The 15,630-nt window shown below is 32.1% G+C and overlaps 1 protein-coding gene and 1 long non-coding RNA gene across 2 annotated transcripts in view; one reads left to right on the forward strand and one right to left on the reverse strand.

Moving 5' to 3' along the window:
• The first annotated feature begins 1,677 nt into the window (after nt 1-1,677).
• Nucleotides 1,678-5,606, forward strand: LOC143063394 (uncharacterized). Its single transcript, XR_012974996.1, has 3 exons — nt 1,678-2,161; nt 3,565-3,673; nt 4,165-5,606. It is a non-coding gene; the product is annotated as an uncharacterized LOC143063394 (long non-coding RNA).
• A 4,117-nt stretch (nt 5,607-9,723) lies between these two features.
• Nucleotides 9,724-15,630, reverse strand: part of LOC143063395 (pre-mRNA-splicing factor ATP-dependent RNA helicase DHX16-like) — a 48,548-nt gene continuing 42,641 nt past the window's right edge. Inside the window, exon 18 of the mRNA XM_076235525.1 lies at nt 9,724-10,986. Coding sequence (XP_076091640.1) covers nt 10,849-10,986 — 138 coding nt within the window. The 3' untranslated portion in view covers nt 9,724-10,848. The remainder of the gene's footprint in view (nt 10,987-15,630) is intronic.

Below are 15,630 nucleotides of genomic sequence, written 5' to 3' on the forward strand. Positions count from 1 at the left end.
CATGTGGAATATTCGGTTCATTTGGTACTACTCTTATGTCATGAATATCACCCAAGTTAGTTGATACAATTGACCTTTGTTTAGAGACGCTAGGTTTTTTTGGTTGGATTTCTACCCGTTGTTTTACTACATTAATAGGTGATTGATTTGCATCAGCATTATTAGATATAGGCATTTTAGGTATAGTTTGTTCCATAACCTTAAACTTTGACCTTTCCAAATTTTCACATGCGCTAGGTTTATCAGAGATGTTGAGTATAGGATTTTCTAGATTCGCAACAAGATGGTTAGGGACGTTAGAGCCCTCAGAATCATTCGCAACAGAGGCTTGTAAACTCATGCAGCTACGACAAACATATTGTGCTGAGTGATCAGATTCATAGTATCTTATGTCTTTAGGTGATAGATGTTCACACGAGTAATGAAGCCATTTATCGCACGTATCACACCCTATTGCTTTTGAGGAGAATTCACATGGAACGTTACAGACAGGGCAAATATTGGCTGGAGTCACTGACTCGTCTATATGTTGTACACTTTTGATGTCACTAGAATTGTTGCATTTATTACTTGCATGGTCATTTGAACTATCAAGAGTTTCAAGATAATGTTTACAATAGTGCTTGATTGTGTTGTTTATACTAGTAAAGTCCTCACTCTGATCTAACACACTCATGATTTCTTGTAGTGTTGTTTGTATAAAGTCAATCATGTAATTTTGCTTACCATTAAGCAGGACCTTTGAGCTTGAGTGATAGAAGTTCAGCACATATAGTTTTACAGATTTCGCTTTGACTGCGACAGAGTCATATATTACAGCACCAGATTGGTCTTTTGTGCTTGTGATGTCTAATGAGTATTGTAAGTTGTTTAATACACCAAATGTGACATTCTTAAACGTTTCATATGCAGCAGCTGAGAATACCAAGACAAGATTACCAGGGCTAATTTCTGGCGTGACTGAGAAAGATCGGTTGGCAGCATCTAGTTTTTTCTTAACAGCCTTTTGTCGATCTAGAGTATACTGAACAGTTTGATCTCTGATAGTAGACTTAGTGTTTTTATGTTTTCTCGATTTAACAACTCCCTTGCCAGGTGTAAAAGGCAAGTGTTTAGCCTGGACACGAGAACTTCTACGCACCACATCCATTATTGTTTTGTTTTATCGTTGTAGAGCCTAGACGTGGGGGTCATGTACACTCGGGACTGACTCAAGATAAAAGCAAAGTCAGAAATAAACACACTTTAAAAGAATTTAAAATAGCTAAAAAGGCTAAAAAAATAAAAGAATAATGTACAAAGGATACGCGGGGATTATGATAAGATATTTACAGTAAAAATATACGTACAAGAGGGACAGTATCTTCGGATGGCAGGAAAATTAAAAATTTTCAAGATGGCGGTACTTTTTTTAAAACGGCGGCAAGTACAAAACAGCTAAAAGTGTCAATGGGATAATTTAAAATCTACCAAGGAGCACTAAAAGTTAAAATCGAAGTTAAAATGTGATTGTGAGCACACAGACTTGATCCAGAATTAAAACTATGGTATCTATAGTCTAAAAACTTCTAAAACTTCTTCTGCTATAAAAAGCCGCTGTCAGCCATAACACATGCCGGAAGCAGACATACCAAAAGTGATGCTCTTCAATTTAAAAACCGATAAAGGTTGTAACCAGCTGGTAATGTTTTGACAGAAAAATGAACTTCTGTTGTATATTTTTATACATAATTGAACATTTTGATAAGATTAAAGAAAAGTACATAACTTTGTGGTGTTGGGAAACTTATTTCCCTCACCAGGAGATTGTTGCATACATGTACGGGTGATCACTTCTAGACAGAGGCAGTTACAATATCTGTACGGGAATGAGGATTATTTATAAGACTGAAATTATTGTATTATTTGCTGGAAATGTCGAATATGAGGAATGTAAAGCCATCCGTGAGTAGTTTTTGATGATTCAGCTGAACAAAAGCTGGAAATTATACAGTTTTCTCCCACCTTAAAACAGTACATGGTATATCATGGACACCAAAAGCAAACTATAAAGATCTAAATGCCATAATTTTGTGCATCTTGAAAACTGGAAAGGCGGATCACTTTGAAGCAGATGATAGTGATAGTGAATTCTTTGCGACAGTTATACCAGTTGGAACAGGTAATAATTTAAATTATGAAAGTTTAAAATTACTTCTCGGATAAATCATGTGGCCTGTTCGATAATTTTAATACATCCCCCTTTCCCTCATATTTTTAGTTACAATGTGAAATTATTCTCTGCAAATATACATGTATGATCTGTGCTGAAAGCAATTTTATACAATTTTATTCATCATGTTCAAACATTATTTGAATAGGATAATAATTTGAAATAAAAAAAAAAAATAAAACTACATGTTTCAGACTCAAAAGTTACAAAAAAAAAGAAGATTTGGTTATGATCATGATGGTTGCCAATGAGAAAATCACATGTACAACTATCCTCCATATACACAACAGACCATACATGTCTGTCACCTTATTTATTATGCTTATCATTAATATGTACATGTCAGTAAGGTATGTTCATGTGCCAAAATGAATGTACATGTAGGCAAAATGCGACAACAACTGAATACATTTGCATGTACATGTACATGTAGAATAGATAAATGTATAAAAAGATGTGGTATGAGTGTCAATGATAGATCATGATACAACTCTCCATCCAAGTCACAATTTATAAAAGTAAAGACAATCCTACAGTTATCAGGATAGTCATACATGTATGTATGTTTATGTCAGATATACATGTAAACAGTAAGCTTAATTTGTTAAAAATCAGGAACGTCAAATTTAAATTTTCTGTAATTTTGATTGCTACATATACAGTGTACCTATATATTATGACATATGAAAGACACACATATATTGAAAAGTGGTTATCATGATTACATATATATTTATTTATAAAAATAAAACTTGTATATCAAATCTTAAGATAATTAGATTCTTAATCCACTATTTAGATGGGATCTTTTGGGACCGCAATACCTTTGTTTCATAAAATTGTTGTTTATTGTCCTTCGTGTCCTTAGAAACTAAATTAGACATATGATATATACATGATACAATTGCAAGGATTTCAAACTTTTAACATTTAGTTCAAAACTGAAAAAAATATTTTAAAATTAGCACATTTTGAGATCTTGTCATTAGAATTTAGATACATTTGTACATGTACATGTGTGATCCTGAAGCCCATAACATATAAGGTTAATTTGACTCAAATATATCAAGTAAAGTTGTTTAGTAATAAGTTAATCACAATTTACATTTCTGCTTTAAAGTGTTCATTTAGATCATTTTATACATTAACCTGTCCATTTAAAAATAGAGTTAATCATACAAAAAAGTCTTGTAACTTTGAATGTTTTAATGTAGTAAGATGCTAACAGCTCATTATATATTTTCCACTGGTTCTTAAGATAAGAAAATAACTAATTTGATTTTAAATACAATTTTCCAAATTCAATTCAAAGAATAATTGATCACCTTATAATCTGTTATTTCTTTAAACAGATAAAAGATACATCAGATGACAGACTTACATATAGAGGAGCCTATAATTAAAGAAATGGATCAACTTGATGTTGAAGTTAACCTACTGCATTAATATGAACATTCATAAGTGAGTACCAGTATCTCTTAAAGTACATTTTTTACATGTTTATCTTTATTTTGATAAAGTACCATATGAGATAAAGTATGTGAAATCTTAAATCCTGTAAATATACTAGACATTACATCAGTACATAATGTAAATCAGAATAAGAATGCATAACAAATGAATTGTTAAACATTTTAATATGACCAGTGTCAGCTTAATTTAAGAACAAATTAAAACACAGATGACACACACATAAAAATTAATGAGACCAAGTGTGTATTTTCCAGATATGCAAGAAGGGTTTTAATCTCTCACTACAAATGTATTTGAAGTCCTGAATGTGAAATCTTCTAAAAAATTATACTAAACTTCAAATATGTGTACTTGAATATATGTATATAACATGTATAATATTAAAATTCATCTTATTTAATATAATTAATTTAAAACATTTTCAAGCAAAAAACTGATGTATAAATGTATAGCTTGACTTTTCCTTTATTTGTTTTCAGGTGACTGAGCTAAAAGAAAATCACACATGAAACTGTAACCAGTTTGGGAGACTCATACAACAGAACATTTCAATACCTATTAAGTTTTTTATGTATATGTTTGACTTTTGGTAATATTTTGGAAGTTACTTTAGTAATTGAGAGACCTCAATGTTGAAAATGACAATTTTGATAGAGGACAATTTTAAGAATATCAACTTAGTTGTTTGTGGATCTTTATCTTTTAAAATATTACTGGGTGTCTGAAAGAATATTTCAAATTTTTCTGAAACTATTTAGATATTTATCATGTTTCATGTGTTTATGTTCCAGACCATATGAGTATTTGGACCGTACGCGTACGGTCCGGACCGTATACGTATACTCGTACGGTCCGACCATACGCGTACGGTCGGACCGTTTGAGTATACGCGTACGGTCCAGTACGAGCTGACCATACATGTTATTTGATCATATGGGTTAAATTGAAACAAGCATTTATCACAATCTTTATTTTTAGTTTTACAAATTGTTACTGATAATTTATTACAATTAGAGAGATAAAATGAACAAACGAACAATTGAAATTAAGTATTTGTTTAATTTTATATCTGAATCCCATTTTGTTACTCTCGCCCAAGGTGACACAATTCAAGTAACGTAATATTTTTTACATTTTCATGTATGCAGTTCATGCATGTTCCTTTGCATTTGCATTTTTTGGTAAAGTTGCTAAATATTCCAAAACAATTGACCTCCCACATTATGTTTACTTCCGATATCTTCAATTTCAGTGATCATAATTCAATTAATTTATTACTGATCGACATGCTTAATACAAGAGACTAACATATTTAATTAGCGTGAATTAAAAAAAAGTTAAAATGTAAAGTTTTTGTTTCAATTACAATTGAACTTTTTTAGATTAATTTGATAGTTAAGTTATGTTGATCTGCTATATGCATTTGTAACTAATAAACTTGACCAACTTTTTAATATTAGTCAGACCGTACGCGTACGGTCCGACCGTATGAGTATTTTGAAAAAGTACGCATACGGTCCAGACCGTACGCGTACGGTCCAAATACTCATACGGTCTGGAACATTTATATAGGCAAATATTTATACATGTCATTTATGTTATGCAAGGGTTTATATGAATTTCTAAAAAGATGTATATATGTGTTGATAAAATAAGTTCCAAATTATTACAGAGTAACAGAAAATGGGATCAATTTATATTAAAACAGATCTGTTAAAAGGAAATGAAAAGTCAAAAACTGTATTTTTTAAAATAATTGTGTTAACATTTTTGTGCTATTTAGAAATATGTACACCAAAAAAAATAAACTTTAATATAAGTATCAATGTAGTATGCCCTTGCTATTTTTTGTTTTGTGCAGTACATGCGTTTGAATCTTGATCAAAATTTATAGATTGAATTAATAAACAGAAGAAACTAATTGTTATGTTAACACTGTAGCTAAGTATATGTCACATTTAATCAGGCCAAGTTATCCGTCTTATTAACAAAGGAGGTTTGATATGATTGCCAATTTCAAGGCTACATGTACCTATCACAGTTCTCTTTAGGCCATAATCATTGTGATGTATGGGAATAATTCTCTGATGTCATATTCTGACTTTTATACAAACCAAGTGATGAAGATAAAGGGTGCTTCTATTTCCAAAGGTTTTGAAGAAACTGCTATGGAACACAATAAAAATCAGAAGATGTAGTATAACAGTGGCGGATCCAGAAATGTTCATAAGAGGGGGCCCACTGACTGACATAAGGGGGGCCGCTCAAGTCAAGCTTCAGTGATTCCCTATATGAGCCCCCCTCACCGTGTATCATCGTACAGCGGATATAGGTACTAACCAAGCGGACGTGAGCGATTTTGATCTTACACGGTAACGAAAAATCTTCTTTTTGTTCACATAATATCAATGTGTACTTCAATCTAAACATGATTGCTGTTTTAAGAAATGATTTGGTCGTAGGTTGATGATTAGAGATGTCTCATTATTTTCCCAAAACAAGAGGGATTACTAAAAGCATGTGAAAATACTTGTAAAAAAAGTTGGCTCTCGTCTCATCTGATATAATTCTATATTCATTGCAACTCTTTTTCTGATAGAAGGTCAATGTGTTTGTGTAATAAGTATAGCTGTTTCAATAATTGGCATTGAAATCTTTCATACATATGTTATTATTCGATATTTTCTCCCTAAAGACGCGTTGTGTACGGTGTTTAGCTGACCACGTAAATCCTTATGTACGGTGCATAGTTAAGTTGTTGTACACCGTACACAAAAACTTTATTTTCATACTCGTTTATTACCCAAACAGTTTCAGGAAATGAGTAATCACAGGTATGTTTATGATTGGTAACTATTACTGTTGTCCTGTATTAGGTTTCTTTCAGATAAAACATGCAAATGTCTCAACAACTGTATCGACATTAAAAGTGGGTGTTGACTTTCACAACTACTTGCGCATGAACAAGTTAATTGTTCTTATTTGAATATCAAAGTTGTTTTATGAATTGGAAAACATCGATGCCAAAATTATTTGGGAGCAGGAATTTCAAATGTTGAGAAATGTACATTGAATATTGATAAAGCAAAACAAAGATCTTCGTTACCTTGTAAGGTCAAAATCGATCATGCCCGCTTGGTTAGTACCTATATCCGGTGTACTGATGATACACGGTGCCCCTGCTCCCCCCTAAATCCGCCTCTGCATAATTGTAATCAGACAACTCTCCATTAAGAGACCATACAATGTAAAAGTTTATAGTAATAGGTACAGCCTTCAATAAAGAATTAAACCACTCTGCATAATCATATTTGATTTTGCAAAAAACAAAGAGAATGCTTATTTATAGATTTTGTCACTATCAATTATATATGCGCATGTACTAATGTATTCATGTGGTGTCTGTCCTTGATTTGAAATCCCCCCCCCCCCCCCAAATTTTTTTTTATATAAATGGACAAGATCCATGGTCATGATGGTCATGCCAGTTGGGAGTTCAGAATATATAAGATTGAGAAATGAGGATCTAATCATTTATTATTCGACTGCAAACAATTTTTGGGAATGTATAATGGTATGATGTCGTCATTGTTGTTGTCTGAAGACACATTGGTTTCTGGACAATAACTTTAGTTTAAATTAATGGATATCTATGAAATTTTGTTAAAAGGTTCAATTCCCCTAAAGGAAGGTTTGGATAAATTTGGGGATGATGGTTCTCGGAACACAACCGATTGTCTTGAGGTGCTGCACACATGTGCCAAATATCAAACGATTTTGTCAAAGGGCAAACAGATAATGCTTCCGACACAAAATTGTAAACAAAAGTCATCTTTTTTCTTTGAGGTCAAAGGTCAGCAAAAAATTGTATTATAGGTATCTGTGGCATTGACTTATGATCTAGATGCCAATTCAGTGAGAATTTTCTTGCATCTTCCAACTAAGTACTTTCATGGTGAAAATTTGTACAAAAAAGGCATACAGGAAAGGAATAGTGTACATTTTATGCTTGCTATGGCAACCAAAGGAACAAAGTGGCGACAAGACTACAACTTTTTTTCTTTATTTTTTTTCATCAAAAACTCACTAAAACATGATAAATACAATAAAGATGCAAAAGTGTATGGTATTTTGCAACTTAATCCATGTAATACCATTTTCGTTTGCCAAAGCAAAATTTTCTCAATATTACAATTTTCCTTATTTTTTGCATTTTTTTACTGAATTGTTTTAAAAAGAGTAAAAAAGATACCAAAAATTGTACCTTCATTATTTTTATGCCCCACCTACGATAGTGCCTCCGTTCGTCTGTCCGTCCGTCCGTCTGTCCCGCTTCATGTTAAAGTTTTTGGTCAAGGTAGTTTTTGATGAAGATGAAGTCCAATCAACTTGAAACTTAGTAACATGTGCCCTATGATATGTTTTTTTCTAATTTAAATGCCAAATTAGAGTTTTGACCCCAATTTTACGGTTCACTGAACATAGAAAATGATAGTGCAAATTTCAGGTTAAAGTTTTTGGTCAAGGTAGTTTTTGATAAAGTAGAAGTTAAATCAACCTGAAACTTAGTGTACATGTTTCCTTTGATAACATCATTATAATTTTAATGCCGAATTCCAATTTCACGGTCCACTAAACATAGAAAATGATAGTGCGAGTGGGGCATCCGTGTACTGTGGACACATTCTTGTTTTAAACCAACATATAGTACTAGACTTCCATATCAGTAGTAAGTCATAAATGTTGTTTTCCTCTGGTGATGGATAATTGAAAACAGTTAGAAACTGGCTTTTCTTAAATTTTCTCAATTTATTATTTTAGCATTTTTTTACCTTTTTTTTTTTAAATCAAAAAGATACCAAAAATTTTATTTTCATCATTTTTCACACCAAAATAGTACTAGACTTGCATTTAGGTAGTTTATTCATAAGTGTTGTTTTCCTCTGGTGATGGATAATTGAAAACGGTCAGAAAACGGCTTTTCTCAAATTTTCTCAATTTTCCCTATTTTAGCATTTTTTTACCTTATTTCTTGAAAAAAATCAAAAAAATTCCAAAAACTTTATTCTCATTATTTTTTACACCAACATAGTACAAGACTTCCATAAAGGTATTTAATTCATAAAGGCTGTTTTTCTCCTATGATTGATCATTGAAAACGGTTAGAAACTGGCATTTCTCAATTTTCCATATTTTAGCATTTTTTTACCTTATTTTTTGAAAAAAATCAAAAAGATACCAAAAATTTTATTTCCATTATTTTTTACACCAACATAGTACTAAACTTCCATATAGGTAGTTGAGTCATAAGGGCTGTTTTTCTCCAATGATGGATCATTGAAAACGGTTAGAAACTGGCATTTCTCAATTTTCTCAATTTTCCTTATTTTAGCATTTTTTTACCTTATTTTTTGAAAAAAATCAAAAAGATACCAAAAATTTTATTTTCATTATTTTTTACACCAACTTAGTACTAGACTTCCATATAGGTAGTTTTGTCATAAGTATTGTTTTTCTCCGATGACGGATAATTGAAAACAGTAAGAAACTGGCTTTTTCCCATATATTTCAATGGAAAATAGCGGTTTGAGCCCTTATATTGAATTTCATTAAAAAAAATGTCAAATTCACAAAAAATTGAAAAAAAAATTATATATTCCCAGTCAGTATGTTATACTGAAAGGGTAAAATATAAGTTTGACCAAATTAATTTTTTTTAGTTGAACAGTCCTGCCTGGTGCTCTCTGACATTGCCTCTTAAGATAATCAATCATGACCAGTTTCATTTTAATTAGTTCAGTGGTATAGATGAAGATCTTTGTTTACAAATTATGGATGCCAAGTGATTGCATAATCTCATTCTGGCCTCTGACAAGAGATGATGATATTTTTTTTTTATAAAAAATCCTTTAAATCCATAATTTTTTCTGACCTTAAGTAAAACAAAAGTGATTTCAATGTACTTTCTATCTTTCAATAAAACAAATATGTATTACTAGATAGCAATACACAATTAGCAATTCAAAAACAAACTATGAAAAAAAAAGATTTATTTTGTCTATGTACATCATGTTACATGTTGAATCACAGAATCATTTGCAAAAATCATTGAAAATAAATTTGCAGACATTATATGGCTGTTACATAGAGATTAATACATGGCCTTTTCCATATCAGCCTGGGTATCATCCCGAGACCCCCATATCAGCTTGAGACGGAGTCGAAGTGCTGATATGGGTCGAGGGATGATACCCAGGCTGATATGGAAAAGGCCATGTATTAATACCTTTATCATATACTTCCGACAATAGTTTTATGTAAGGCAAATAAACAAATGCAATAACTAAAACAGTCAAACATTTTATAAAGAAAATTAAAATTATGAATCAAATATACTATAGTTGTCCAACAACAGCATCATTAACTCCTTATATATTTATGGTAACATTTCCTATAGAGGCATTTTGAAACATTGAAAATTTGGAAGAGTTTTACGATCATTACTACTCCATGTTTGTTGTGCTATAAAATGATTCATAATTGTCAATGGCATTTGTTAGCAAGTATTAAACTATCCCCACAAAGGTTCCCGTAAATTTTGACGTCGTCATAAAAAACATCTGAGGTTACAATGGAAAAGTAAACAACCGATACCGGAAACACCGGAAGTAACTTGCACGAGAGGCACTGATATGGGTTTTTTGCACGAGATGCACCTGATATGGGTTATCAGCCCGGGTGGGAAGATATGGCTTGTGCACTTCCGCCCATTACACATATGCAAAAGCTATCATATAAATGCTAAGTATATGATAATTAATCATAATAAATATTGTAATGGATCTCATTCCCACTATAATTGTAATGGATCTCATTCTCACTATAATTGTAATGGATCTCATTCTCACTATAATTGTAATGGATCTCATTCCCACTATAATTGTAATGGATCTCATTCCCACTATAATTGTAATGGATCTCATTCCCACTATAATTATTCTAGGAACGTTCTTGAACCATAAACACTGATCCATATTAAGATTCAGAAATACTTTCAGAAATATGTACAAATAATTCCAGCAAATATCACTTTTTCGGGTTTATCTATTTGTTTTAGTTTTTATAAAAGTTAAACACAATGCTCTCCATAACAGTTTCTTCCCTCAATAATTCCTCGTCACATCTTCTCGTGTTTTTCCCGTATTTTTAGGCATTTTCTTTCCTGATCCATCTTCCAGTTCTTTAGATTTGTAGTAATGAGGTGCAACTTCCAATAACCAGCTGTTTTCTATTTCTATTACCTTGAATAATATATATTACATGATAAATAAATCACCTTAGAAGATTATGTTTCATTTATGCATTCATAATTTTTTTTATAATGGTCTTAATGGACAAGGGTTCTGTCATAAAAGCATACATGATACAAAGGGAAAGCACATCTCATCTATGGTTTTGTACAGTACAAGTAAAGTGTTAGAGAAGTTTTAAAACTGCCGTTATAGATGGTTACTTCATTTTCAGAGTGCCTTTCCTGGATAACATAAATATAAGAAGATGTGGTATGAGTGCCAATGAGACAACACTCCATCCAAGTCACAATTAGTGTGTGTTTGTGTGTTTTTTACTGAAATGTTATAAATAAATATTAATTTTGATGGTACACTAACTTTATTTAGGGATAACTAATGTGTAAAGCTAATGCCAATAAATCAATATCAGGTCCAGCTACTTTGAAAAAAATTCAGGAAGAAATATAACTGAAATCATTTTAAATAATGAAAAAAAATCAACCCTGTTTAGTTAAAGTTCTTATACATATGAATGCACATTGGTTTTGATTTATTTGTTTATAATCATGTGTTTCTTAAGGAACAACTGGGGTTAATGTCTTCTGCAACATTTGAAATATGTTACAGCTGATAACGCTAATCACGCTGACCCTAGGTTCAAGGTCAAATTAAAACTGTCAAATGCACATGTTCAGCATAATAAATTTACAAACCAATATTGTTGCTATATCTCACATGTTTGAATTCTAAGATAATGACCTACGCCAATCCTTTAACATGTCTATCAACATCAATTAGATAGTATATGAAGCTAAAATTTTCTAATATACTTTTAAACAAAACACAACACATACCAACTACTGTTTAATATAAAAAAAAAAGAAGATGAGACAACTCTCCACAAGAGACCAAATGGCATAGAAATTAACAACTATATATATAGGTCACCATACAGCCTTCAACATTGAGCAAAGCCCATACTGCAAAGTCAGCAACCAAAGGGCCCGAAATGACAAATGTAACACAACTAGAAAACTAACAGCCTAATTTATGTACAAACAAGAGGCTGTCACAACGACAGCAAACCGGATTTATTAACATTTATTTGTGTCCTGGCAATATCACAAGAACCATTACTGATGAATGGTGAAAGTGAAAATCGTCAATATCAAATTTGACCTCCATTTTGTCATCAGTATCAACATATTAAAATTTGAAAAGCTTAGATTGAATGGTTCATGAGTAAATGCAACAACCTGAATGGAAACGCCATTTTACGATCTTTCAAGAACCATAACTCCTGAACGGTAAAAGTCAAAATCGTCATTATTGAACTAGACCTCTATTTTGTCATCAGTAACAACATATTAAAATTTCAAAAGCTTTGGTTGAATGGTTCATGAGAAAATGCATGGACACGACGGGAAAAACCATTTTCAATCTTTCAAGAACCATAACTCCTGAACGGTAAAAGTCAAAATCGTCATTATTGAACTTGACCTCCATTTTGTCATCAGTAACAGCATATTAAAATTTCGGAAGCTTTGGTAGAACAGTTCATGCATAAATGCACGGACACGACTGGAAACTCCATTTTTCAATCTTTCAAGAACCATAACTCCTGAACGGTAAAAGTCAAATTCGTCATTATTGAACTTGACCTCCATTCTTTCATTAGTAACAACATATTAATATTTGGGAAGCTTTGGTAGAACAGTTCATGCGTAAATGCACGGACAACTCCATTTTTCAATCTTTCAAGAACCATAACTCCTGAACGGTAAAAGTCAAAATCGCCATTATTGAACTTGACCTTCATTTAGTTGTCAGTAACAACATATTAAAATTTTAAAAGCTTTGGTTGAACGGTTCATGAGTTAATGCACGGACAACATTTGATTGCCGCCCGCCCGCCCGCCCGCCCGCCCGCCCGACTGCCCGACCGCCCGCCCGCCGTACATCCCCAAATCAATAACCGACATTTTTGTCACAAAAATCCGGTTAAAAATGAACGAAAAACAAATATGTAACACATCAACAAAGGACAACAACTGAATTACAGGCTCCTGACTTGGGAAAGTCACATACCTAACACTGTTTTGTGATAAAAGATGTTACTAAGATACAGACCACCACAACTGTTCAAAAATGAGGTCAAAGCATATCAGACCAATACTCATTACAAGAGGCTGTCAGAGCCATAGCAAACTGGATTTATTAACATTTTTTTGTGTCCTGGCATTTTTAAATAGCACAAGGACCATAACTGATGAATGGAGAAAGTGAAAATCGTCAATATCAAATTTGACCTCCATTTTGTCATCAGTAACAACATCTTAAACAATGTTTAGTGTACCTTAAATATGGGGTCAAATCTTTAATTTAGCATTTAAATTAGAAAGATCATATCATGAGGAACATGTGTACAAATGTACTAAGTTTCGAGTTGATTAGACTTCAACTTAATCAAAAACTACCTTGACAAAAAACCTTCACCAAAAACTTTAACCTGAAACTTGCACTATGATTTTCTATGTTCAGTGGACCATAAATGGGCATAAAAATTCTAATATCAAAACTACTTAACTCCAAAGAAAATTTAAAAAGGGTAAGTCCATAAAGGTGTAATACCACCATTGATTTTGCCCTATTAGTCTTCGTTAAATTTGCACTTTTCCAAAAAAATGTGCAGAATTTATCTTTGTTTCAAATACAGAAATACTTGGCATGAGTAAAGTTTTATCCTGTGCAGTTTTATAGAAAAACCAGATGCTCCGCAGGGTGCAGCTTTATACGACCGCAGAGGTTGAACCCTGAACGGTTGGGGCAAGTATGGACACAACATTCAAGCTGGATTCAGCTCTAAATTTGGATTGTGATTAAATAGTTGACACAGCATAGGTTTCAGACACAGAATGAATGTGGTCTAATGAACTTAAAATATTTTTTTTGCCTTTGAGCAATTCACTACACTGTTGAATATTAATCCTCTCAGAAAATTGTTTGAAGAAATTTTCTTTTTATTTATGAAATCTGAAATGAGAAAAATTTACCCCCCCCCCCATTTTTTTTTCACATCCCCCTTTCCCTTTTTCCAAAACTGATCTCAATTCAAATTTCTAATGGAGTTTGCAACAATAACTACTCATTTAAATACATCATAAAATATTAAAATGTAACAAAAGGTGCTTGTTATCACTGAACGGTAAAGATTGTTTTAATTTATCAGTTGGTAGTAAAAGTGAATATACATTGTATATTGTATAAAACAATGATTTAAGAAGTTGATTCAACTACTATTCTGGACAAAGAAAGATAACTCCAATTAATTGAAAATTTATATATTTCTTGCTATTGCACAATACTGTGCAATTGAAAATATTTGTTATTGCACAATACTGTGCAATTGAAGATTTCTTGCTATTGCGCAATACTGTGCAATTGAAAATTTCTTGCTATTGCACAATACTGTGCAATTAAAGATTTCTTGCTATTGCTGAATACTGTGCAATTGAAAATTTCTTGCTATTGCACAATACTTTATGTAATAATTTTGGATCCTGATTTGAACCAACTTGAAAACTGGGCCCATAATCAAAAATCTAAGTACATGTTTAGATTCAGCATATCAAAAAAGCCCAAGAATTCAATTTTTGTTAAAATCAAACTTAGTTTAATTTTGAACCCTTTGGACTTTAATGTAGACCAATTTGAAAACGGGACTAAACATTAAGAATCTACATACACAGTTAGATTTGGCATATCAAAGAACCCCAATTATTCAATTTTTGATGAAATCAAACAAAGTTTAATTTTGGACCCCGATTTGGACCAACTTGAAAACTAGGCCAATAATCAAAAATCTAAGTACATTTCTAGATTCAGCATATCAAAGAACCCCAAGGATTCAATTTTTGTTAAAATCAAACTAAGTTTAATTTTGGACCCTATGGACCTTAATGTAGACCAATTTGAAAACGGGACCAAAAATTAAGAATCTACATACACAGTTAGATTCGGCATATCAAAGAACCCAATTGTTTAATTTTTGATGAAATCAAACAAAGTTCAATTTTGGACCCTTTGGGCCCCTTTTTCCTAAACTATTGGGACCAAAACTCCCAAAATCAAACCCAACCTTCCTTAAGTGGTCATAAATCTTGTGTTTAAATTTCATAGATTTCTATTTACTTATACTAAAGTTATGGTACGAAAACCAAGAATAATGCTTACTTGGGCCCCTTTTTGGTCCCTAATTCCTACACTGTTCAGACCTCAACTCCCAAAACCAATCCCAACCTTCCTTTTGTGGTCATTAACCTTGTGTTTAAGTTTCATTGATTTCTATTTACTTATACTAAAGTTATAGTGCGAAAACCAAGAACATGCTTTTTTTGGCCCTTTTTGGCCCCTTATTCCTAAAATGTTGGGACCAAATCTTCCAAAATCAATCCCAACCTTCCTTTTGTGGTCATAAACCTTGTGTTAAAATTTCATAGTTTCTATTCACTTTTACTAAAGTTAGAGTGCAAAAACTAAAAGTATTAGGACGACGACGACAACGACGCTAACATCATACCAATATACGACCAAAAATTTTTTAATTTTTGCGGTCGTCTAAAAATCACATAACATTTCATTGCATATAAGAAA

This window comes from Mytilus galloprovincialis, chromosome 2 (assembly GCF_965363235.1).
Source record: "Mytilus galloprovincialis chromosome 2, xbMytGall1.hap1.1, whole genome shotgun sequence".
Taxonomy (NCBI): Eukaryota; Metazoa; Mollusca; class Bivalvia; order Mytilida; family Mytilidae; genus Mytilus; species Mytilus galloprovincialis.